Consider the following 26,212-nt stretch of genomic DNA (forward strand, 5'->3'; position numbering starts at 1 on the left):
AAACTTTTGACTAAAGGGTGTTATTTCACGTCTAGAGTGCTCTAATAATGTTAACAGTGTGGGTGAGTTTATAAGGGCTTAAAATATATAAAAATAACCATACAAACATATGGTTTCTACTTCACGGATTTTCATCTATCGCGGGGGTTCTGGAACGCAACCCCCGCGATCGAGGAGGGATTACTGTAGTCTTTAAACAAAAAAAATGCATTTAACCAAAAGATAAATCGTTAAAACTGAAATGTTTTTCATATTTTAGTAATAAATGACAAAATGTATACATAAACTATAATATGTAAAGCCTAAAGGGCAAAGATCAAATAAACACTTTCACAAAAGGTTCAAGGACGATACAATAGCTTCTGTGTTGCAGAGGTAAGAATTGCTTATAATCAAGAGTCTCCCAGTTCTATCCTGACTGCTTCGTATATTTACCGTTTTGAGTAGTGAGTTGCTCTTGTTAATATTATACAATAAATACATACATTTGATTTGCATCTGTAACAGCCACTGTAAATGTATAGTATTTGTAAAAGTTATTTTTTTCCCCCACTTTTATTCTCTTAATCACGATACATACTATAACCCCCCAACCAGGGATCGGAAGTTGTTACTTTTTATCGGAAACTGGGAATGACTGTAGATGTGAGTGGTGTTTTGAGACAATCTAACTGAAAATTCTCTGATCTGGATGCATAAAAGCTGACACACAAAAGCTGGCGAATCTGCCTTATTCGTATCTCATTGTGACTTGATTATTTTTATTCAATTTTATTGAATGTTCCTGCTTACGCTGAATTAGTATGCGCCTTATGGCCCGTGATGTCAAAGTCGCACTGACAACAAACAGAGACATAGGTATATATATTTGGAATTATTCATTTTATGACCTTACAGTACATTTTGGAATGCATTGTGGCACGGATGCAACATTATTCATATTCATTTGCATACCTTCTTGCAATTATAATCAGTGACTGCATTTTTTTTCCCCCTGATCTTGCCCAGTCTGCACAGGACTCCAGGACATGCAGAGGAAAGAATGTTCCTGTGCAAGGTGAGCCATGAACACTCTTGTTTTCTCAGTGGACCCCGTACATGCCTTGCACAGTACATGTGCTTTGATTGCTGCCAGGTCAAGCTTGTTATAGCACAAGCAACCAGCTACCTGCATGCTCCTGCTAGCACTGAATAAGCTCACACCTTCTGGTGTTAGTGCGCAGCACCGGGGGAAATAAAAAAAAAAAAAAAGAATGAGACAAATATATGTAACATTTTGAGGAAATCATTGTATGATCTGAATAGTACCAATCAGAAAACATCATCGCACTAATTCAATATCAGGTCTAAATTTGTTACTTGTAAAAGTTAGCTTTTTTCACTTTTATTTTCTCAGTCTTGTTCATGCTGTCCCTCCCCTCCTGATCTCACCCTAACTAACTAACAGCATCAGCATAAATTCTCAAGAGATAGTAGCATCACAGCTCCAGGGTGCTTGCGTTTCAGATGCTCATGCATCGCGGTGGAGCTGCCGAGAAAAGAAAGCTCCACTTTGCATAATCTGCATTCAAGTTCTTTTCCTTTTTTGGTGAAGTGCTCCCACATTTTAGAAAGTTTCTGTCTCAATTTTTTTCCATCTCCTTCCCCCAACTCTATGTGACTCGCCATTGCAACCACGTTTATTTTCCTCTACATTCTTCTTCTCCTCAGACGTTCTTCTTCGTTGGTAGGACTGTGTGCAGTCTTGACAAACAATAACAAATGATACTGCCCCCAGACGTTCATGTAGTGCATTGCAGTTACAAAAACCAATGTGGTTCTTTGTGACTGGAGCCTCTATTGAAGGTTCTGTTTATGACGGGTTGATGATTTTTTGTAGTCGACGTCGTTGATTACATCAACTAATCGTTGCAGCCCTATACAGTAGCCTACAATAATACAAGGAGCCTGTCAGTCAAGTGGATAAGGCACTGATATTCTATGTCCTTGTGCTGAAGCAATGGAAAGAATGTTATTAGTGTGAAAAGAAACATGCTTCTGCTGTACTGATTGCAACATCAGGCTGTATAAGTGAAAATTAGACATAGCTTTCTTATTGTTTTATGATGTAGTACTGGTATTTACCATGTTTCTGTTAAACGTAATTAACATTTTTTTCCTGTTGAAAAAATTTCAGCGTTTTTGACTTCATTTATCCAGGAGTAGACATAATGCTAAGGAGAATACGGATTAGCCCAGATACCTATCAGATCTGCACACAACAGGGAGTTAGTTTTTGTAACATGTAAATCAGGAAAATGCTATATTCATTTGCTCTTTGGGTGGCAAATGTGAAAGTTCTATGAACTCAAAGCTACAAGTTGGACAATTTAGAGAAAACAAAGTTACCCAAATTGCCTGAGCTATGACGGAGCTTTCACCTTACTAACTTGCATAACACACCACATATACCCTGGTCAGTCGGAAATGCCATGTCTGAGTCAAATTCAATTTGGAGGAAAGTGATACATATTTTATATGTACATTATTCTGTTTATTTCTATGAAAAAAATCTGTTTATCCTTAATGGCTTTTTCATTTTGCATAACAACTAACAAATCAACTGCAACCTCACAATTCTCTGAATAGTCCAATTGAATACTGAAGAGGGATAGTGAAACATAACAACTCAGAGCTCCAAATAGTCCAAGAGCATGTAAACACAGTGTTAGTAGTCTGTATAAAGTTTAAATAGGTTGCTTCAAGCTATCTATTAAATACTAGTACATTTCAACAATGATCATTATCAATTTATATAAACTAATATTTAAAAAAGAGTAATAAGTATGTATATGGATGAAGAGGTGAAGGCATGCTTAGAACTCTTAAAGAAATATAAGAAACTAAAAAAGCAGAATGAATCATAAAGAAACCTGTAAACTGATTCAGCATATGAAGTGGTGAAGTGAATACTGAATAAATCAGTAAAAAAACAGAAATGAAAAAAGGAGTAAGTGAATGAACTTGCCCATAACAGAACTTCTTTTGACATTGTATCTTAGAATTTGTCATGTACCTAATACATTCTAATGAAAAAGATCTTATTAAAAAACCTAAAAGAAAACAAAAATATACAGTATATTACTTGACTCCTTAACAATACTACTTTCTGCCAAAAAAATCTAAAATGGCATAAATTCTTGTTTACTTCAAAAAAGTTTAAACTTTGAAATTAACTCCTAGCAGTCTTTGACTTAAATTTTCTAACGTGTCTATCATAGCAGAAACTGAAAATTCATACATCTGTCACAGTACAACACTAAACACTGCAAAGAACTAAGCAAGTCTTCTGAAGTTAACACAAAGATAAAACCGCAATTTGGAATAAAAGCTGTAAACTCACTTTGGTGCTATTCGTCTCCAGTAGCGGTCAATTCCATTTTTGAAGTATAAAACAGCTAACCATCGAACGTTTACATCAAGTAAATGATTTGTGAAGATATTCTGTTAAAATATTAAAAAAATATATATTTTATAAATAGTACACCTAGAGAATAATATATATTACATAAATCATGAACTCTGCACACAATAATAAAACAGGAATGAAATAATTTTAAGACTAATGCATAGAAAAAAATTTACAAACTGATAATGATCTAACAGGGTTACCAGATGTCCCGATTTGAGCGGGAATGTTCCAATTTCAAGATACAAATCTCACATTGCCTCTGAAAATCACAACTGAACAAAAATTGTATGTAGAAAAAAAATCTTAATTTGATTTTTATATTGAATATATACAGCGCATCCCTTTCTCCACATTTTGTTATGTTACAGCCTAATTCCTAAATTGATTAAATTCATTTTTTCCCTCAGAATTCTACACACAACAACCCATAATGACAACGTGAAAAAAAATTTACTTGAGGTTTTTGCAAATTTATTAAAAATAAAAAAAACTGAGAAAGCACATGTACAAAAGTATTCACAGCCTTTGCCAAGAAGCTCAAAATTGAGCTCAGGTGCATCCTGTTTCCCCTGATCATCATAAATAGTACACCTAGAGAATAATATATATTACATAAATCATGAACTCTGCACACAATAATAAAACAGGAATGAAATAATTTTAAGACTAATGCATAGAAAAAAATTTACAAACTGATAATGATCTAACAGGGTTACCAGATGTCCCGATTTGAGCGGGAATGTTCCAATTTCAAGATACAAATCTCACATTGCCTCTGAAAATCACAACTGAACAAAAATTGTATGTAGAAAAAAAATCTTAATTTGATTTTTATATTGAATATATACAGCGCATCCCTTTCTCCACATTTTGTTATGTTACAGCCTAATTCCTAAATTGATTAAATTCATTTTTTCCCTCAGAATTCTACACACAACAACCCATAATGACAACGTGAAAAAAAATTTACTTGAGGTTTTTGCAAATTTATTAAAAATAAAAAAAACTGAGAAAGCACATGTACAAAAGTATTCACAGCCTTTGCCAAGAAGCTCAAAATTGAGCTCAGGTGCATCCTGTTTCCCCTGATCATCCTGGAGATGTTTCTGCAGCTTAATTGGAGTCCACCTGTGGTAAAGTCTATATAAGGTCCCACAGTTGATAGTTCATGTCAGAGCACAAACCAAGCATGGAGTCAAAGGACTTGTCTGTAGACCTCCAAGACAGGATTGTCTCGCGGCACAAATCTGGGGAAGGTTACAGAAAAATTTCTTCTGCTTTGAAGGTCCCAATGAGCACAGTGGCCTTCATCATCTGTAAGTGGAAGAAGTTCGAAACCACCAGGACTCTTCCTAGAGCTGGCCGGCCATCTAAACTGAGCAATCGTGGGAGAAGGGCCTTAGTCAGGGAGGTGACCAAGAACCTGATGGTCACTCTGTCAGAGCTCCAGAGGTCCTCTGTGGAGAGAGAAGAACCTTGCAGAAGGACAACCATCTCTGCAGCAATCCACCAATCACGCCTGTATGGTACAGTGGCCAGACGGAAGCCACTCCTTACTTATAGGCACATGGCAGCCCACCTGGAGTTTGCCAAAAGGCACCTGAAGGTCTCTCACACCAAAGAGTTCAATCTTTGTCTCATCAGACCAGAGAATTTTGTTTCTCATGGTTTGAATGCCAAGCATCACGTTTGGAGGAACCAGGCACCGCTCATCACCATGCCAATACCATTCCTACAGTGAAACACGGTGGTGGCAGCATCATGCTGTGGGGATGTTTTTCAGCAGCAGGAACTGGGAGACTAGTCAGGATAAAGGGAAAGATGACTGCAGCAATGTACAGACATATCCTGGATGAAAACCTGCTCCAGAGCGCTCTTGACCTCAGACTGGGGCGACGGTTCATCTTTCAGCAGGACAACGACCCTAAGCACACAGCCAAGATATCAAAGGAGTGGCTTCAGGACAACTCTGTGAATGTCCTTGAGTGGCCCAGCCAGAGCCCAAACTTGAATCCGATTGAACATCTCTAGAGAGAACTTAAAATGGCTGTGCATCGACGCTTCCCATCCAACCTGATGGAGCTTGTGAGGTGCTGCAAAGAGGAATGGGCGAAACTGGCCAGGGATAGGTGTGCCAAGCTTGTGGCATCATATTCAAAAAGACTTGAGGCTGTAGTTGCTGCCAAAAGGTGCATCGACAAAGTATTGAGCAAAGGCTGTGAATACTTATGTACATGTGATTTCTCAGTTTTTTTTATTTTTAATAAATTTGCAAAAACCTCAAGTAAACTTTTCTCATGTTGTCATTATGGGGTGTTGTGTGTAGAATTCTGAGAAAAAAAATGAATTTAATCCATTTTGGAATAAGGCTGTAGTATAACAAAATGTGGAAAAAGTGATGCGCGGTGAATACTTTCCGGATGCACTGTATATATGTATTTATTTAAATATACTTTTATGTTTAGATTATACATGTTTATATACCAATGTATCTTGCCCTACAGCTCCGCCCACATATTAGTGAAAAAGGAAAGTGGGCTCCCCACTCCTGAAGTCACGTATCCCCCACCCCTTGGCCCGCAGCCTGTGTCTCGGATTAGTGCAAATATATCGCTTCTGCAAGCAACCTATAATTCTTAGTGAGATAAAAGTCGCAAAATCAACCGGAATGTTCAAGCAAATTATAGAAAAAAACCTGATCTAAATCCATTAATTAGTTCTCTTGTGAAAAGCAGAGAGACATAAAAGCAGATAGATATATATATATATATATATATATATATATATATATATATATATATATATATAGATATATAGATATATATATATATATAGATATAGATATAGATATATATATTTAAAATCCAATGTCTATTTGTCAATTAGAATATGATGCTTCCTAGCGTGTAGGGATGATTATCCTATAATCTGGAATAGCCACTGACTTTCAGCATTACGGTTATATTGAAATGCGAAGAATTCACTAGTGTAAAATAGTTCATTTTTAAGCTACAATAGTGGTATCTGGACGAAACATATCTTTTAATACTTAATGACATTTTCTCTTTTGCAGCCATTTGCGAATAAATTAAAAATCATTCATTTAAAGTAATAATAACCATTATACACACTAGTAATGCTTTAGCTATATTTTAAATCAATTCACTGGCTTAATAAGAAAGCACCTATTTCTAGAAAAAATATGAAAATTTCTGGATGATCCCAAACATTCGTATACTTAAAATTTATTCTGTTAAAGCAAACTTAAAATCCTAAAATCCCAACATTCAACTCACAATTTAGAAATTCAGCACAACTAGAAAATAACACAAAATGACATAAAACTAAAATAAAAAAGTTAATGTAAAACATCAAAAGAAAAAGAAAAAAGCGATATACACAAAGAAAATATATGCTTTTCTTTATCTAAATAAAACTTTCTTAAAGTGCTCACAAGTTACTTGCTTTACCAGATCTTTATTCCAGTATCTGAGTATATCCTCACTCAGCAGTGGCCAACAAAGATTTACCAAGGAATACCACAAAATAATTTGAAAGACTTAATAAATTGATAAGTGGAGGTTTGAATCATAAGTGGGAATACGTGATGAACAACTGCATGGCTGTTAATCTAAATCATTCTATTTTCACTACAAAAAGAATTGGCTAATCATAAAAAAATATTTTTTAGCATCTGCTTTTCTAAGCTGTATGGTAATTTATTTGTAGTGCTCAACTACACAAGGCAGAACATAACATTTGAGGCATCCAGTTTCCTTCTGATCAGAACAAATATAACACACAATGCCTTGGTTAGGCAAACATTATTATAGGTCTATATAGGTTTATAGTCAGGACTGTCACGTGTACAGTTAACTCCAGAAATATTGGCACCCCTCAGGAAAGTGAGCAAAAATATTAATATAATGTAGATAATACATATAATCTGTGTTTCACAACCTTTTTGGTGTTGCAAACCCATTTATTCCCCCCATACAAGTGTCTTCATGACCCACCAAGGTGGGGGAAGAGGTGCCTCCCCCTTGGTGAATAGAGTGCAATCAGAGCTGGGGTGGGGGGAGTCCTTAGTTGACTGTCAAAGCACCTTGTCCTCCTTAGTAGGTTGTGCACGTTGATCAGATATTGGGATCAAGTGTGATCATCAGAGAGGCGACCCACTGTGACCCCACTATCATTATAAACCATAATAACTCATGACTCACCAACTTCAGACCAGTACCGACCCAATGGTTGAGAAACACTTCATATAATGATTCTAGTTTTCATCAAATGTTGGAGAAGCTGTAACTATTAATTTAATAAAAATAATTCCAGCAAAATGTTTTCTTTTTGGAATGGTTTATTCCATTAAAAACATGTGATAAAATTATTAGTACCACTGTAGAATACTATAAATAAAAGTTGCCTCTCTAGGAAAAACGTTTGTTGATATTGCTTTTAATGCCTAGGAAGTTAACACCTGAAGCCTATGAAAAAAGTCTTAATCCCAGGCCACCTTAAATTCCCTCACCAGCGTCTTTTGTTTTGCAAATGTGTTGATCAGCACCGGCAGCAGGCAGCCTGCTATCCCATCCCCCAACCGACACAGCTTTATTTGTACACAAAGTTCTCCAAGAGCAAGTCTGTTTATCTGGGTGTAAGGTGCCTTGAATTATTCTATAGGGTAAATTATATATCAGTAATTATGAAACATACATTTCATGCGTGTTCCATGTCGACAATGATTTGTGTAAATGTGGAATGACAGGAAATGTGAGGCAAGAAATGTTGAGCACATAACTAGAACAGAAACTTTATACGTCTGCTTGGCTGGTGTAGAGGTAAGAACTGATGTCTCCAAGTTAAGAGGTGGCAGGCTCAATCCCAGGGCTTTCATGCATTAACTGTTTTGAGTAGTGAGCAGCTTCTTGTGTTTGATTGACATGGGCATGCTGACAAAGTACATGTGCAATTTAGGAGAAGATCTCAGTCGTCCCACAGGAGAAAGACTTTCCAAGACTAAGATCTTAAAGCTTATGGAGCCATTTCTAGACAAAAGCAGAACCGTAACAACAATTGCATAACATGCGACAGGAGCTTCCCACCTGCAGCTAAAGTCATTTGCATACTGAAGTATCATTACAGATTTTCTCTGTGATCATTTCCTGTTTCACTGGGGCATAAATGTGAGAAAATACACAAGAAAATTCCTTTTGTCATCCATCAAAATGTGTAAAACCAAAGAACTTTCAACTCAAATGAGAAAAAAAGCTGTTGAGCTGTATATATTGCGAATGGTTACAAAATAATAGGTATTTAGTTGAAATTACCAGCAAGCACAATCAGGGTCATTGCAAAGAAGTTAGAGAATGCCTTAAGGAGCCTAAAGATCAAAGCTTCATAACTGCAAAGTTTATTCAATCTTGGGGTTTCACCATTTTAAAGCAAATAGTGAGACACCACCTCCATGACTAGACGTTTTTGGATGAGTTCCACAAAAGAAATTCTTGACAAGTCCAAGCCACAAATCGCAGCATCTTAACTATAACAAGTAACACTGGAGTTACAACTGGAATTGTGCTATGGTCAGATGAGATAAAAATTGTACTTTTTTGCCATGACCTCTATCGTCATGTTTGGTGATAAAAGAGGACTGCATACAAACAATGGTACCTCATACCCACAGTAAAAATGGTGGCCCTTTGATGCTTCAGGGGTCTTTTGCTTTTTTTTGCTTTTGCTTGTTAATAGGCCTGGGTAAAAATATCGATTTTCCAATTAATCATTTTTCATTTAAACCATTCAATACTGGTTCTTAAAGTCTCAAGATCAATCTCGGGAATCTCTATCCTGATCAATTGCTATATACAGATTTTTGCTTATCCTTGTTTTTGGTGTTCGATCCAGTAGATGATGCAAATGCATCTGTTAAGGCTTTCTATGGAAAGAGCATTTTACTATCCCGCATAAAATGGTGGGCATGACGTTAAATTGCATACAGCCCTGCAAGTAGTCCTCCAACTTACAGGGAAATCATTCGGGTTGGGGGCAGAGTTGGCATTCCTGCCACCATAAAAAAACAACTCTCCTTTCTGCACAGCAGCACTCAGGTCCCAATTTGAGGAGGCGCGTGGAACGTCTCGTCTCTCGGGCATGATGATCATACCCCTCCGCTGATGGAGGAGCTTCATAAACTCCGTATTTCAGTGGTGGCACTCTCTGAGGTATGCAGACCTGGGACTGACCAGTTCTTTGTAGGTGGGTACACCTTTTACTGGTTTGGTCGCTCTGATGGGTGTCATACTCAGGAAGGTGCTGTTACTGTGGCAAATCGGCTCTTTGTGATAGTGTCCGATGTCACACCTTATGAGACTAACAAGTTGTCACAGATGAGCGGGGACACTGCCCCGCCGGGACGCCTGGACAGTCCCCGAGTTGGATGATACTTCTCCTCCCCCACGAGAGGACAGTCGCCCGAGTCTGTTTGGGGCCACGGGAAAGGAGATGGGACGCTCACCATTATGGAAGAACGTGGCCACCGCCAGGGGGCGCCAGGACAATCCTGGATGGCAGCACTTCCACCACACCAGGTGCTTCCAGGTGCTCTCCTGACACTTCCGACAAACCAGGAAGTTGGTTCAGGGGGAGCACCTGAGGTGCATCCGGGTCGTAATAAAAGGGGCCGCCTCCTCCAGTAGAGGAGCCAGATTTGGGAGGAAGGAGACAAAGCTTGTGAGGAGGAGACAGGAGGTCAAGAAAGAGAAAGAAGAAGAAGAGAAAAAGGAAGAGAAAGGAAGAGAGTTGGTGGATGGAAGGCATTGTGGTATTGAAAGAGTAAATAAAGAAGTGTGTTTTGGACATTCTGGTGTCAGTCTGTCTGTTTCCGGGGTTATGTTTTCCACACAAGTATGCACGCAGTTTGTGTGAGGAGCTATACTTTAAAAAATAAATAAATAAATAATATGCCACAGCTATGATCCAAAGTAAGCCTTAAAGAAGTAACCCCCTTTACCCCGATCACAAAACATAAGAGACCCTGCGTAATAATAACAACGAAAAATTTACTACTATTTACAAGGCATCTCTTTCTTCTTGATGGAAGAAGAAAAAAAAAAACAGTGAGGCATTTGCAAAGATCGACCGGGGGAATTCTAACAAATTCTCACCCTGTTCACAGCACCCTTATATAATCCACTCAAAACTAGTTCAATTCCTTCTCCCCCATTGACTTCAATGCACTTCACAGAGTTCGGAAAAGTTCCCAAACATATTCACAATTTTTCCAAACTCATGGCAAAGAAAACTCCATGGGGTTTGCTCATTACTAGTTAAAAATTACACACAAAATTTTACTGACCAATAACACAGAATAGAATCCAGGCTGTGTTTCCCACTGTTTAAGCTGTTCTTCTGCTGGTTTCAGTACAGCGGTATCCTGGCTGGTTGCATGGCTCAGAGCTTGTAGTACAAGATTATCAGCACTGTTTAGGTCCATAGAGAATCTAAAAAAAGATAAAAACAGAAAATAGCACATATGGTAAAAATATTTTTTAGTATTATGTAGTATAAAAATAGCTTTTAAACAAGGTCACCACTGCAGCCTTATAATAAAATCTTGTCTGCAAACCGGAGCAGAGTTACATTATAATCAACTGAAAATCTTGAATTTGTCCACGATTTTTGCTATATTCAAGTAGAAACCCAGGAGCAACAGATGCTACCTACACTAGACTGAAAGAAATATTAAGATTTTCTGTCTAAATAGTAGGTACAATTAGTAACAAAAAAGTAACAAGACTGCAAACATTACACATTAACAAAAAGTAAAAAAAAAAAAACCAAAACTATAGTGTACAGTAACCCACAATTTGCAACAGATGCTGATGCTATTAGTATTTATATATTTAATATTCTTTAATAGAAAAAGGCATAATATTGTGCAATGTTGTACACTTAAATCAAGGAGATACTTTTAATAAAAAACCTTTTGAATGGGATTTTAGTTTTTGCCATGGTAACAAATATTTATTGAGTTCCACGATTTTTCCACTGGTAACTAATTCATGTATCATGACATCCCTAGTACAGAGTATAGTGCAATCTTTATTTATGTGACCAACACGTAACATATAATGTGTGTCACCCTCCCGGTACAATGACCATTAGGAATGCTCCAATTGATCGGGCAATTTTCACTTAAAATACAAAATAAAAAAAATCAACCAATCAATCTTTTCAGCCCCTGCTTTACTAAGTTCACAGTACAGTAATTGTTTTTGTTTGACAGCTAATTTCCTTCAGTGTAAACACACAGCAGCAAGTCAAGCCTTGCTTTACCACAGAGTAACAGATGATTGGAACATTAGCTTTAACATTCAAAAAAGTGGAGTAATAAACTGAGAAAAAGGAATTGGAGAATTTGTTCTGTGCATTCAGACAGACAGCACAAGATGCTACTTTAAAGAATTCAGGCCTTTTCATTTAGTCCTTTAATTAAAATGGGACACCATTTGTCATTCTTTTGACTGGAAGCTGGTGTTAAGTATAGCAGTTTACAATTTTAATTTGAAAAAGAAAGAAGAATTTTAAATTGCGCTTAGTAAACAACAGGTTTGTTAACAGCAAAATTTGTCTTTCACTTGTGAACTTCTTAAGCATGATAACTGTGTCTTGATAAACATCTTATGAATATTTTATACAGTTACGGCTTTTTTAAAGAAATGTACTGTATTTACTATTTGTTGGTTTTATTCCGTGCAAGCTTTGGTAAGAAACAAGTACAGTGCGGCCTCATTCTTCTAACAATTCTAATTTCATACGTTTCAGACTTTGAACAATAAATTCAAGAAAAACATGATCCATTCAATCGAAGCTTCCAAGTTCAAACAGTGTGTGTATATGAAAAAAAATGCAGCAACAGAAAGCGCTTACACAGCAATTGTAAATGTCATCTGTTGTATGCAGTCTTAGTGTTAGTCCACCAGCTTTTGTTGACATACAGGCATAATCCCCCCAAACTCTTTTCTCTTACCAGAGTCTCCGGACCTCTCATGCCGGTGTACTGTGTGGCCTGCTAACTCGATAGCTGTATCCGGAATAAGTGAATTGATTCCAGGTCTCTGTAATTAACAGAATGCAACTGTCCTTAATGATTTTATACGCTGCAACCAGTAGCTTCAATTCATCCATCTTATTTGAAAGGGATCTTGTGATAGTGAGAAAAATACTATGAAAACATGGATTTTGACGCCACCTCTGTAGCTTCGCCAGCACATCAGCCCTGCTTCTGCCTCCTCCTCCATGCCGCTTCAATCTCCTACCTATGGGGATGGTAACCCACGGGGAGCCCTGACACCTGGCTAAGCCGGGATGTCACTGAAGAGGAAAAACTCAGAAGTAACAGTCTGCTCACTACACAGTCCTAATTTTAGAAGATCATGTCAGCTGTAGACATTATTCACCCAGCAGAATGCTATTACGACAGACAGCCACAAATACAGAAAAGGACAAACAAAGCTCTGAAAGGAAGAGCACCGAGCCGCTGCGTCTATGCACACCACCAAACATTTAATTTTATTATACAGTATGTAGCAGTAGAGGGCACTATCGCTCCCTTGAACCCTAAGGTACTACACCAAAATAAAGCCAGGTAAAAAGTCCAGTAATTATTATTTATTATAATAATAAAGTGCACAAAGCACCACCACTCCACTATTCTCAATAAACAATACAAATTCAATAAATCACAATCCTCCACTCCCAGACGCGTTGCCCTCCTACCACCCAGCTCAGCTCAGCGTCTGGGACTTCCCATGGTCCTTCTATATCTCCTGACCCGGAAGTGAAACCACCCTACAGTCCATGAGATTCCATATCACTTCCGGGTCGGATACAAAATCTTTTTCTTCACCCCAGAAGTACGTCGTTCCTACTGTTCACGTGATCAGGACGTACTTCCGGGTTATAGGGCACATAGTACTCCCCAAGCCTCCCTATAGTGGCTCCTGGTGGCCTCCATGGTATCCAGTGGGGCTGTTCATAAAAACTACAACGTCCATGAGGCTCTGCTGGAATTCGGGGAACTTCCATGCCGCTGGGAGGGCTCCATCTTGTGGCTTGGAGGTGTGGTCCAGAATATATAGCCGGCCATCCTTCACAAGTATTTATGTATTTTACTGTTTTCATGTTTTAATATATTATTTAGGGCAATTGACTGTATTATTTTTACCATTAAATTATGTGTATTTACCGTTTATGTTTATTGAAATGAGTATTGTTCAGGGTCTGGGAACGGATGAATTCATTTTTCATTATTGCTAAAGGGGAAAACTGATTTTGACTTCAAACAATTCAGAGTTCAGGTACAAGGCACCAGTGTACTGCATTATTAAAATGGTAATACTTATTTATAATTACACATCAAGAATTACAAATGTCTAGTACACTGAAGGAGAAGGGGAAAAAAAACACCACACCTGCATAAATATAGCAAACGTATTTTTTAAACTGCAAAAAAAAATGATGAAGTGCAATTAAAAACTACATAAACCTATACGTGCATTAATATTTAACCAGTGTTTAATTGCCAATATTAATTGACTAGCAAAATACCCGCACTTCGCAGCGGAGAAGTACTGCATTAAAATTTTTATTAAGAAGAAAATTACCGCAGATACTCATGTATAAGTCGAAAAATGTATGCCTTAAAATTCATTCAAAAACACAAAGTTGACTTATCCACGGGGCAACACTAATTTCATTAAATAATTCTTTAAACTGTGAAATACCGCACTTGAATTTGAGCATTAGCTTTTGCAGGTTTTGGATAACAAACATACCATTAGCTGCCAGTAGATGGCGGTAACCAGAAACATACAGTATTTCGGACCATAAGGTTCACCAGATTTTAAAGCGCAATATCAATGAATGGGTCTACTTTCATACATAAGGCGTATCGGATTATAAAGCGCATTCAGCGAAACAAAACAGATAAGTCAAACTTCATTCGACTCATTCACAATAACTCTCAACGTTGCTCAGTTGTAACATAAAATACAAAACAATACACTCACTTTTTCAGTTCAATCCTCTTCCACAAATCTATAAAATTCTTCATCCTCAGTGTCTGAGGTAAACAGTTGGGCGATTTCAGTATCAAGCATGCTCGGAGCTCTCTCGTCATTATCCGAGTCAGTCTCATTGCTGTTACTTAGCTGTTTAGTGATGAAAGCTCAAAGATACTTGAGACTGATACCTTAGCCCAGGCATCCACGATCCATTGGCAGATAGTGGTGTAACTCGCCTGCCGTTGCCTTCCTGTCTTGGTGAATGTGTGTTCGCCTTCCATCATCCAATGCTCCCACGCATCTCGCAATTAAACTTTGAACGACCTGTTCACACCGATATCTAACAGTTGGAGTTCTTTGGTTAATCCACCCGGAATGATGGCAAGCTCCTAATTAGTTTGCTTCACTTGGATTTTGACAGTATCGGTGAGATGGGCGTGCATGGAGTTGCAGATCAATAGAGACAGAGATTTGTGGAAAAGGCCATCCGGTCTCCTGATGTAAACTTCCTGACTACGGTAGCCGTAATGCTCCAACAATCTATCAAGCGGTGCAGTTTCGTAGCTTACCAAAGTCATGCTAAAACATTTTGACAGATTTTTGAGCACCGTGTACCACATAAAATCGGTTCGAGGTCAGTAAGCACAACCAGAATTAATACATAAGGCGCACCGGATTACAAGGCGAACTGTCGGTTTTTGATCAAATTAAAGGATTTTAAGTGCGCCTTATTGTCCGAAAAATAATCAACATCCTCCCACAGTCCAAAGACATGCAGGTTAGGTGGATTGGCGATTCTAAATTAGCCCTAGTGTGTGCGTGTGTTTGTGTGTCCTGTGGTGGATTGGTGCCTGCCTTATGCCCTGTGTTGGCTGGGATTGGCTCCAGCAGACCCCCGTGACCCTGTGTTCGGATTCAGCGGGTTGGAAAATGGATGAATGAATTTAATACAATATACTCAACATTCATTTGGTGCAACGTTTTGCAGCTCTTTATTAAATTTGCACTGAATTGTTTCTGGAAGACGTTTTATGACCCAACATGCTATGCATTATTAGCCTACGTATATTTAATTGCAGTTTATTAGTAAAATAGGTCAATATATTAAGTTAAACTTCTTACTGGTATGATCATGAATTCTGAAAAGAAGACCAGAGCATCGTATCCCGCATTGTTCAAACTGAAAGTTATTCAGCGTGCTGAGGAAACCAATAATTGTGTGGCTGGTAGAGAGTTTTGCGTTAGCGAAAAACTTGTAAGAGATTGGAGAAAAAATAAGTCTTCTCTACAAGCAATGCCAAAGTCTAAGAAAGCATTGCGTTTTAGACTTTCACCTTTCAGTGGACTGGAAAAGGACTTGAATGACTTAATTGTGGAATGCAGGCAAAAAGGATACGCTGTGACTCGTTCGAGCATTCGGTTACGGGCACTTCAATTGGCAAAAGAAGGAAAGTATTTAAAGATCGATGGTAAGCCTTTGTTGAAATTTCATGCATCAGCTGGCTTATGTACGCGGTTTATGAACAGATATGGGCTGTGACTTCGTCAGCAAACAAAAATCGCGCAGAAGCTGCCAATAGATCTGGACGAAAAGGTCAGTTCCTTTCATAAATTTATTATCAATCAAAGAAAAAGGCATGACTTTGACCTTAGTAACATTGGTAACATGGATGAAACGCCAATGACATTTGATATGCCAGGGAATCAAACTGTAGCAGGTACTGGTGAGAAGACCGTACTTAAGTCAACGGGCCATGAAAAAACCCATTTCACCGTTGTTCTCTCTTGCTTGGCAGATGGTACAAAGCGACGCCCAACGATAATATTCAAGAGGAAGTCATTCCCAAAGAATATAAAATTTCCTGCAGGCATTACTGTTTGTGTACACCCCAAATGCTGGATGGATGAGGCTGGAACGAAATTGTGGCTTCAAGATGTGTGGGCTAGGCGATCAGGAGCAGGGCAAAGTAAACGCCCGTCACTTTTGGTGTGGGACATGGTCCGTGCTCATACATCAGAGGATGTGAAGGATGAAGCCAGGAAAATGGCTACTACGTTAGCTGTTATTCCTGGCAGATTGACATCGATGCTCCAGCCATTAGATGTTTGTTTGAACAAGCCATTCAAGTATAGAGTACGCAGCATGTGGCAGCAGTGGATGTGTTCTGGAGAAGTAAAATTAACAAAAGGAGGGAATTTGAAGAAACCAGACATTGATTTAGTAGCTAAATAGGTAGACGAAGCTTGGGACTCAATTCCACCAGAAATGATCAAAAAGTCGTTCTTGAAATGCGGCATCAGTAATGCTATGGAAGGATCAGAAGATGATGCCATCTATGAAGACAAAGAATCAGCAGCAGATAATTCAACAATTGATGACAGCGAAGAGGATGATATTTATGCTGACGACGTCACGGAAGAAACCTTTCACGTTTTATTTGGACATTCTGATGACGAAGAGTCAGACTTTGAAGAAGACACTTAGGGCCACTTTATTATATGCGAGGGACTTGAATACGAATTTAATTGAAATATTCTAACTGTAAGTAAATGAATAAAAATGTTTTTGGAGTTTTAATTTTGGCTTACTAAAATTCTTCAAAGATTAAAATGTTGAAAGTCTGGGCCCAGGTACATTGGGTATAATTATGAAATTCAAAGAATTTGATAGGCTGTCAAGCTTTACCCTCGACTTATACGCGGATCATAACAAATTTCATAATTTTCGGCTTAAACAATACACTCGACTTATCTGCGAAGCCGACTAAAAGGCGAGTATCTACGGTAAACCTTTTTAAACTGAGGGAAAATATACCAATAATTATTTGTTAAGGATCTCCTTGTATACCACATTGTGAGTTCGGCCCTCCGGTTGTAATATGACCAAGCTGTGCGCCGAGCTTACTCTTGAGCATGCAACGTACAGTTGGCCATGTAAACAGTAATCTTGTTTCAAATCTCACAGCTTGGATTGCTGCTGTCATAATCGGTTTGAGTTTCATGGTTTGTTTCAATTACGACAGTATTTGTAGGACTTGTGTTGAAGAGACATTCGGCATCTGTCAAGCATTGAGAGTATACAACCGGTTTCATTGATAACTTCACATCCAGCTTTTAAGAGTTTAAACATTCATAAACATCAAAGTGTCCACTACTGAAATCGTCACCTGTGAATCTAAGATGTTTAAGAGGCATTGGCGGTTGTCAAAAGGTGTAAAATATTTGGCCATTTCGGTACACTTGAAAGCAACAACCGAACAATTCAGCGGCAGCCATCAACTCACATGCAGATCCCTAGGTGATGGGCTTAAGCATTTCACTCTGATAGTGCTCCTGTGTAGTATAATTATCTCCTGTACCATCATCAGTCCACACCTTGAACCTGTCCCAGTCATTCAATACATAAGACACAATGTTCCTCCGGATATCAAGAGTGAGCCTGATATGGCCGTGCAATATGTAACACAGAGAATGGAAAAGGTAGGTGCCATCTCCGGGCATGGAAACCACTCGGTAAGTGACAGTTCTTTGATCAATGGTGATCACCTCGATACACATGTTAATGGGGGTACAGTTGGAATGATAAAGGAAATGGGTACATGAACAATGTAAAGTAAGTCTAAAATACCTATACAATAACTACAATCGTAATAAATGAACAATAAAACAGCGGAGAAGCCGTGGATTAAATAAAAAGGCTGTAGTTATCAGCAGGGAGACGTGAATCCCGTGGCGAAGCAAGGAAGGGAATATAGAAACAGGAGCGACGGACGGCCTTATATAGGCAGGCAGCCAACAACGTGGGAGGCGTTGGGAGTTTGGGGAAGCAACGCCGCCTCACACGGTGACCGAGCTGCAGGCTATGGGCTATATATGTACGTAAGTAGGATTCAGTTAGCGTTGGGAACCCGCGTACCAAATTTCTTGAAGATGAGCCCATAAGTAACAAAGACAGTTGAAAAGTTCAATATGGCGGCGGACAGTGGCATCATACCACTGAAATAAGTACGTACATTGGTTTCGGTTAGTGCGGCGAAGCCGCCTACCAAATTCCGTGAAGATGGGGCCATAAATAAGAAAGTTCAACATCTGACTAGTATCTCAGAATGGATGAATAGTAATTTTCTCAAGTTAAATAAAGAGAAAACTGAAATTTTAGTGATCAGCAATAATGGATACAATGAGGCTATTAGAAATAAACTGGATACATTAGGATTAAAAGTCAAGACAGAGGTAAAAAGCTTAGGGGTGATTGTTGACTGTAATCTGAATTTTAAATCACATATTAATCAGATCATTAGGACAGCATTTTTTCACTTAAGAAACATAAGTAAAGTTAGACCGCTTATATCACTGAAAGATGCTGAGAAATTAGTTCACGCGTTTGTTTTCAGTCGACTAGATTACTGTAACGCACACCTCTCAGGACTACCCAAAAAAGATATAAATCGTTTGCAACTAGTGCAGAATGCAGCTGCTAGAATCCTAACTAGGAAAAGAAAATCCGAACACATTTCTCCAGTTTTAATGTCACTACACTGGTTACCTGTGTCATTCAGAATTGACTTTAAAATTCTGCTTATGGTTTATAAAGCCTTAAATAATCTCCCCCCATCTTATATATCGGAATGTCTGACACCTTATATTCCAAATCGTAACCTCAGATCCTCAAATGAGTGTCTCCTTAGAATTCCAAGAACAAAACTTAAAGGAAGTGGTGAGGCGGCCTTCTGCTGCTATGCACCTAAAATCTGGAATAGCCTGCCAATAGGAATTCGCCAGGCTGATACAGTAGAGCACTTTAAAACACTGCTGAAAACACATTACTTTAACATGGCCTTTTGATAACTTCATTTTAATCGTAATTTAACTTAATCCTGATACTCTATATGTTCAATCTCCTCAAAATAACTATTCATGGTGGCTCTAAAATCGGTACTGACCCCTACTCTCTTTTCTGTTTCTTTTTCCGTTTTTTGTGGTGGTGGCCTGCGCCACCACCACCTACTCAAAGCTTCATGATGCTCAAACAATGATGGACGGATTAAAAGGCAGAAGTCTACGTGACCATCATCATCATCAAGCCCTTCCGTGAGAATCCTAAATCCAAAGAGGACTGTTTCATTTATGTTAGGTAGAATGCCCAGAGGGGACTGGGCGGTCTCATGGTCTGGAATCCCTACAGATTTTATTTTTTCTCCAGCCGTCTGGAGTTTTTGTTTTTTCTGTCCCCCCTGGCCATTGAACCTTACTCTTATTCAATGTTAATGTTGATTTATTTTGTTTTATAATTGTGTCTTTCATTTTTCTATTCTTTAATATGTGAAGCACTTTGAGCTACTGTTTGTATGAAAATGTGCTATATAAATAAATGTTGTTGTTGTTGTATGATGCCACTGTCAGCCGCCATATTGAACTTTCCAACGTCACTAATTCTCCAACTTCCCATGCAGGTAGAAGGATGAAATTTGGCAGGCTTATTCCTTACAGCTTACTTACAACAATTAAGCAGATTTCATTTGGAAATTCTACGCGTAACGGTCATAACGATCAACAACGTCCGCCATGTTGAACTTTCTTAATTACGGCCCCATCTTCACGAAATTTGGTAGGTGGCTTCCCTTAGCTAACCGAAACCAATGTACATACTTATTTCGGTGGTATGACGCCACTGTCAGCTGCCATATTGAATTTTCCAACATCACTAATTCTCCAACTTCCCGTATAGGTAGAAGGCTGAAATTTGCAAGGCTCATTCCTTACAGCTTACTTACAAAAGTTAAGCAGGTTTCATTTCGAAATTCTACGCGTAATGGTAATAACGGTCAACAACGTCCGCCATGTTGAACTTTCTTATTTATGGCTCCATCTTCTTGAAATTTGGTAGGCGGCTTCCCTGCACTAACTCAAACCAATGTACGTACTTATTTCGGTGGTATGATGCTACTGTCGGCCGCCATATTGAACTTTTCAACAGTCTTTGTTACTTATGGGCCCATCTTCAAGAAATTCTATCGATCAAAGAACTGTCACTTACCGAGTGGTTTCCATGCCCGGAGATACCATCTACCTTTTCCATTCTCTTTGTTAGTTACATATTGCACGGCCATATCAGGCTCACTCTTGATATCCGGAGGAACATTGTGTCTTATGTATTGAATGACTGGGACAGGTTCAAGGTGTGGACTGATGATGGTACAGGAGATAATTATACTACACAGGAGCACTAGAAGAGTGAAATGCTTAAGCCCTTCACCTATGGTTCTGCATGCGAGTTGATGGCTGCCGCTGAATTGTTCGGTTGTCGCTTTCAAGTGTACCAAAATGGCCAAATATTTTACACCTTTCGACAACCGCCAATGCCTCTTAAACATCTTAGATTCACAGGTGACGATTTCAGTAGTGGACACTTTGATGTTTATGAATGTTTAAACTCTCAAAAGCTGGATGTGATTTTATCGATGAAACTGGTTGTGTGTTTACAACGCTTGACAGATGCCAAATGTCACTTCAACACAACAAATCCTGCAAATACTGTCGTAATTGAAACAAACCATGAAACTCAAACCGATTATGACAGCAGCAATCCAAGCTATGAGATTTGAGACAAGATTACTGTTCACATGGCCAACTGTAAGTTGCATGCTCAAGAGTAAGCTCAGCGCACAGCTTGGTCATGTTACAACCGGAGGGCTGAACTGACAACGTGGCACACAAAGAGATCCTTAACAAATAATTTTTGGCATATTTTCCTTCAGTTGAAAAAGGTTTAATTTTCTTCTTAATAAAAATTTTAATGCAGCACTTCGCCGCTGCGAAGCGCGGGTATTTTGCTAGTGTATATATAATTTTTGTGTTAGGTAAATGGTGAAAACTACTTTTCTAATTAAACTTTATTTCAGATAAGTACATTACAGAAAAAAACAGTACTACAGTGTGTAGTTATGAGAAGCATTTAATTTTCTTTATGTATTACGGATACCGTATATATTTGCAGATAAGTCAGGTATTGATTTTACAGTATAATTTGGTATCTTATACAGTATAATCTGGTATTTATAATGTTGGTCATATAAGTCGAATGCGGAAAACTCACGCTATTGGTACAAGGGTTAATGATATGCTAACAACCACCTGGCACACTGCCTTTTTTACTATGTGGGTGAGACAATGCGTTGTATCAGAGCATGCACCTAACCTCTCTCTCTCTCTATTGTGCATACATGACCACACAGTAATACCTGAACGATTCCGAAAGAATGTTTGCATTGATTTGTGTTTTTTGCATCTCACACCCTCATACACCTTTATCGTAACAGCATCCCTTATCTTAGCATACGATCAGAAGAAAATATGAAGCTGGTTTTAAATTAAACTTCATTGAAGTAGCGAAAGAAATTGGTAACTGCGCTGCTGCAACAAAATTAGATGCGTCTGAGAAACAGATGCAAGATTTGAGGAGGAAAGAAGATGTAAAAATAAAAAAAAAATAAAAAAGTGCCCCATTTGTGAACGGGTCGATGATCGAAACCCAACTTATACGCGAGTATATACGGTAAGTACTTTTGTATATAATTTATTAATTAGCAACAGTAACATTAAATCAGTGATTTGTTTAAGTCTTAAGAGAGAACACCTAATGTATTTTCACTTTAAAAAAACACATGAACTAATGAAAACTAGTCATAATGTATGCACAAAGAAAACTAAACAAATGTGCTTCTTGATATGAACCACATACGGTAATTTAATGAAACAGCTAAAAAAAACATTTTGGAGACAATACTAGTTTTATAAAAAAAGTTTCTTTAAAACAGGAAAACAGTGAATTTATCAGAATTATGCAAATGAGCATTACAGTCTAACTGAAACATGTTCCTGTGGTAAGTGCATAAAACTGTACAGTATGCTCTGCAATGAAAGGTGTACCTCATTTAACTTTATCACACATTTCAGATATTCCTGTTTTACTGAAATATTTTTAACAATGCACTTTACACTGGGGGTTCAATGAAAGAACAATTCCTTTAAATGAGTAAAACTGTCAACATGAAAACAAAACATTAACAAAAAGCACATATATAGTTTCATTGTACTTTGTACTAGTAACAATTTCAACTGAACGGATTAGACTGCATTTTTTTAATTAAAAAGAAAGCCTTAGATTTTTGAACAACACAGCACACTTTCTCTGAAAAAGATTTTTTAATGCAAGACTAGTCACTTTTGCTGAGAACTTGGTAATAGAAGAATTGAGGACAACATGTTTAAATAATTAAACTCATTGACACTCATACTGATTAATCTGTAAATACACAGTGACAACATTTGGGCAGGGTATCAGCAATGATTTCTCAATTCGATTCCGATTCACAATGACCCGATTTGATTCAATGTTGATTTTATCTTGACTAAATTAGTGTGCACTGATGTATTTGAAATTGTGACTTTTTTTTACAAATTATTTAACCATGCATCGAGAACATTAACATAATGTGACAAAATTTCACTAACACTTTATTTGAAGTGTCTACATATTAATTTCGCAACATATACATAATCATGGAATGACATTTAAGAAGAAATACTTGATTAATAATGAACCTTTAATATCAGTATTTAGAAGATGTGGAACAAAATATCAAAACAAACAATTTTATAGCATTGCACTCATTCAAAATCACTATAATTTCACTAACCTATGTATCGCCACATAGTCCAAACATATTGGTGAGGGGACTACTTGATTTAATGCAATGCAATGCAATTGTATCTACTTTATAAAACATCTATATCATTTTGCAAATAATATAATAAAATATCCAAAATACTGACTCTTAAATAACAAATGTTACTTAATGACCTATTTGTGTATTATGAATCCCCATGTAAACACCCTTCAACTAAAAGGTTATTCAAGATTATTTTAAATGTCCAAGAGGGAAATAAATTTGGCTAAGTCAAAATTAAAGATACAACAGGAAGAACTGTCTTTCTACAATTCTTCAGTTACTCACTTGTGGCAGTCACATTAATCAGTCTTAAAATTATGTCCCGACACTCCTCAGAAAAAAGGCAAACAAAACGAGGATCTAGAGCTAATGCTTGTTGACAGCTGCATTGAATGACTGGAACTTCAAATAAAAAATGAACCAGCCTTCTTGACTGATAACACTGCTATTATGAAGCTACTCTTCAGGTTTGCTGCTTTGAGCACACACTTACTTTTGTAGGAAATGAAAAGATGTCTGCCTGTTTAATTACACACTCATGTAGTTACAATGGGAATTGTGATCACCAACAATTCAAGTGAAAACAAGAATGCTTTTTTAAACTTTCCCTCACTTGCACACTACTTAACCAGCAACTTTCTCTGTGGACCGACAGACAAACCTTGGCAATTTTTGTGTTGCTAAAGTATCTAAACCTTCTGTACACTTTTACTTGTCATCACCCCTCTCTGATTGTGAGCACATCATCTCTAATTTTGTATGCGGCACCCTATTTAATTCTGAGTTTCACTTTCTTTGAATGTGTGCGTCCCCTTGTTAAAAAGTACACACATCTTTATATTTTTTGTCGTTTGCCCTTCAGCATAGAAAATTCCAACACCTGCCTGCTTGCTTGACCAGGTGAGGTGTGTTGCAAGCCTTTTCCAAAGTAGCAGTACTGCTAGCCACATGCTTAAAGAGAAGCAATATTTATTGGACTTGCCAACATACAAGATTGTGATTGATGCGGTCATGCAATGGAATAGTGCACTGGAAACACTAGAAAGGTTTTTGGAACAACAGTGAGTCGACTCAGCAGCTCTACATATAGGCAGTGAGGTTGTCATGTAGAAATCTGTTGCCCTGGAAGTTCAGCTGTTCACACATGTCATTTAAGTGTTGAAGACCCCGATTTCGGTTAAAGAGGACACACTAATGTATATGAGACAGTAAAGTAAATTTTGCGTAGACATCTACTGGATTGGACGCCAAAAACGAAAATAAGAAAAAAAATCTACATATAGAAATTGAGCAAGATAGAGATTCACGAGATTTATCTTGAGACTTTAAGAATCAATAACGAATTGTTTAAACAAAAAACGATTAATCAGCAAATCTATATTTTTACCCATGCAGAACCCAGCACTGAGAGGCAGAAATAACAGCTCTGCACTATTACTGGGTCTACAAGAAAAAAAAAAAAAAAAAAACAGTACTAAACTTAACTAAACTTCTGCCTAATTAAGCTTAGTTGAACTGGTGTTCCTACAATTTACCCTAGCCAGCATGTGTATGTTCAACCTGCAATTAACTGACACCCTGTCCAGGGATCGCTCCTATTTTATGCCTGCCCCATGATACTGCCCATAATAAGCAGGTTAAGAAGTCTGATTAATGAATGCCTATTTGCGCATTGCAAGTACGTCATAGACAGAGTATTGCCAGTAATTTGGTTTCACTTCAGTGTATAACATCAAGTCAATGAAACTTATGGGATATTGATCTTGGCAGTTAAGTAGCAGAGGGGGTTGTTAATCAGTTTCAGCTGCTTTGGTGTTAATGAAATTAACATTAAGTGCAATAGGGGGGCAACAATGAGACAATGCCCAAAACAAGTATGGTTTAACAGGTGGAGGCCACTGACACTTTACCCTCCTCATCTTTTCTGTTTTTTCACTAGTTTTGCATTTGGCTATGGTCAGTGTCACAACTGGTAGCATGAGGCGATACCTGGACCCTATAGAGGTTGCACAGGTAGTCCAACTTCTCTAGGATGGCATATCAATGAGTGCCATTGCCAGAAGGTTTGCTGTGTTTCCCAGCATAGTCTCAAGAACATGGAGGAGACAGGCAGTTACTCTCTAGGAGAGCTGGACAGGGCTGTAGAAGGTACAAACCAGATTCCAAAAAAGTTGGGACACTAAACAAATTGTGAATAAAAACTGAATGCAATGATGTGGAGATGGCAAATGTCAATATTTTATTTGTAATAGAATGACAGATCAAACGTTTAATCCGAGTAAATGTATCATTTCAAAGGAAAAATATGTTGATTCAAAATTTCACGGTGTCAACAAATCCCAAAAAAGTTGGGACAAGTAGCAATAAGAGGCTGGAAAAAGAAAATTTGAGCATAACGAAGAGCTGGAAGACCAATAAACACTAATTAGGTCAATTGGCAACATGATTGGGTATAAAAAGAGCTTCTCAGAGTGGCAGTGTCTCTCAGAAGCCAAGATGGGTAGAGGATCACCAATTCCCACAATGTTGCGCCGAAAGATAGTGGAGCAATATCAGAAAGGTGTTACCCAGCGAAAAATTGCAAAGATTTTGCATCTATCATCATCAACTGTGCATAACATCATCCGAAGATTCAGAGAATCTGTAACAATCTCTGTGTGTAAGGGTCAAGGCCGTAAAACCATACTGGATGCCCGTGATCTCCGGGCCCTTAAACGACACTGCACCACAAACAGGAATGCTACTGTAAAGGAAATCACAGAATAGGCTCAGGAATACTTCCAGAAACCATTGTCAGTGAACACAATCCACCGTGCCATCCGCCGTTGCCAGCTGAAACTCTACAGTGCAAAGAAGAAGCCATTTCTAAGCAAGATCCACAAGCTCAGGCGTTGTCACTGGGCCAGGGATCATTTAAAATGGAGTGTGGCAAAATGGAAGACTGTTCTGTGGTCAGACGAGTC

General features: G+C 38.0%; 1 protein-coding gene across 2 annotated transcripts in view; it reads right to left on the bottom strand.

Moving 5' to 3' along the window:
* ipo11 (importin 11) overlaps positions 1 to 26,212 on the bottom strand; it is a 357,709-nt gene that overhangs the window by 286,473 nt on the left and 45,024 nt on the right. For both annotated transcript variants that reach the window (XM_039758699.1, XM_039758698.1), the window contains exons 2-3: positions 10,809 to 10,953; positions 3,383 to 3,483 (exon numbers count right to left, since the gene is read on the bottom strand). In XM_039758699.1, the coding sequence (XP_039614633.1) occupies positions 3,383 to 3,483; positions 10,809 to 10,946 (239 nt within the window). In that variant the 5' untranslated portion in view covers positions 10,947 to 10,953. The remainder of the gene's footprint in view (positions 1 to 3,382; positions 3,484 to 10,808; positions 10,954 to 26,212) is intronic.

Source organism: Polypterus senegalus, chromosome 7 (genome assembly GCF_016835505.1).
Source record: "Polypterus senegalus isolate Bchr_013 chromosome 7, ASM1683550v1, whole genome shotgun sequence".
In the NCBI taxonomy this organism is placed as follows: Eukaryota; Metazoa; Chordata; class Cladistia; order Polypteriformes; family Polypteridae; genus Polypterus; species Polypterus senegalus.